Source organism: Corapipo altera, unplaced genomic scaffold (genome assembly GCF_003945725.1).
Source record: "Corapipo altera isolate COAL_440 unplaced genomic scaffold, ASM394572v1 291, whole genome shotgun sequence".
NCBI classification, from domain to species: Eukaryota; Metazoa; Chordata; class Aves; order Passeriformes; family Pipridae; genus Corapipo; species Corapipo altera.
The window spans coordinates 150,539-151,828 of record NW_020885112.1 but is presented as its reverse complement, the minus strand read 5'-3'; the positions used below and the strand labels follow the sequence as shown (position 1 = coordinate 151,828).

Sequence of the window (1,290 nt, the reverse complement as noted above, 5' to 3'; positions counted from 1 at the left end):
CATTGGTGCCTTGTCAGTGCCATATCAGTGCCATGGTGATGCCACATCAGTGCCACGTCAGTGCCACATTGGTGCCTCATCAGTGCCACATTGGTGCCACATTGGTGCCTTGTTGGTGCCATGTCGGTGCCATGTTGGTGCCACATTTGTGCCATGCCAGTGCCACGTCAGTGCCACAGCGGTACCATGTCAGTGCCACATTGGTGCCATGTTGGTGCCATATCGGTGGCATATCGGTGCCACATCTGTGCCATGTCAGTACCATGTTGATGCCACATCTGTGCCATATCGGTGCCACGTCAGTGCCACGTTGGTACCTTGTCGGTGCCACGTCAATGCCTCATCAGTGCCACATCTGTGCCATGTCAGTGCCACGTTGGTACCATGTCAGTGCCACATCTGTGCCATGTCGGTGCCACATCATTGCCACGTCAGTGCCATATCAGTGCCATGTCAGTGCCACGTTGGTGCCACATCGGTGCCATATCAGTGCCATATCAGTGCCACGTCGGTGCCGTGTTGGTGCCACATCGGCACCGTGTCAGCACCACGTTGGTACCATATCAGTGCCACATCGGTGCCATGTCGGTGCCGTGTTGGTGCCATATCAGTGCCACATCGGTGCCACGCCGTGCCACCCCCCCAGGGCATCGCGGCCATCGAGGGCTCCCTGCGCGTGGCCCAGGCCTTGGCGGACGACGTGGATTTCTGCTGCTTCCCCTTCACCACCTTCGGGAAGGGGCTGATCAAGCGCTGCAGGACCAGCCCCGACGCCTTCATCCAGATCTCCCTGCAGCTGGCACACTTCAGGGTGAGCCGGGGGGTGAATGAGGGGGAAACGGGATGGGAATGGTGGGAATGGCGAGGGGTGGGTTGGGTTGGGGTGGGAGAGGGTGGGAATGGGATGGAGATGGAGGTGTGGACGGTATAGAGGTGGAGGTGGGCATGGGATGTGGATGGGACAGAGATGGGATGGAGGTGGAGGTGGGCATGGGATGTGGGTGGGACCACGTGGACGGGAGGAATGGGATGGGGTGGAATTGGATGGGTAGGAGTGAGCTTGGGGATAGGGGTGGGGACAAGATGGAGATTGAGGTGGGATAGGGGTGGGGATGGAAACAGGGATGCAGATGGGAATGGTGTGTGGATGGGACAGGGACAGGATGAGGTGGGATGGGGTGGGATGGAATGGAATGGGATGGAATGGAATGGGATGGAATGGAATAGAATGGAATGGGATGGAATGGAATGGAATAGAATGGAATGGAATGGGATGGAATGGAATGGAAT

At 57.9% G+C, this 1,290-nt stretch overlaps 1 protein-coding gene across 1 annotated transcript in view; it reads left to right on the top strand.

Moving 5' to 3' along the window:
* Positions 1-1,290, top strand: part of CPT1B (carnitine palmitoyltransferase 1B) — a 4,950-nt gene that overhangs the window by 458 nt on the left and 3,202 nt on the right. Inside the window, 1 exon segment of the mRNA XM_027669873.1 lies at positions 647-811. Within this exon segment, the coding sequence (XP_027525674.1) occupies positions 647-811 (165 nt within the window).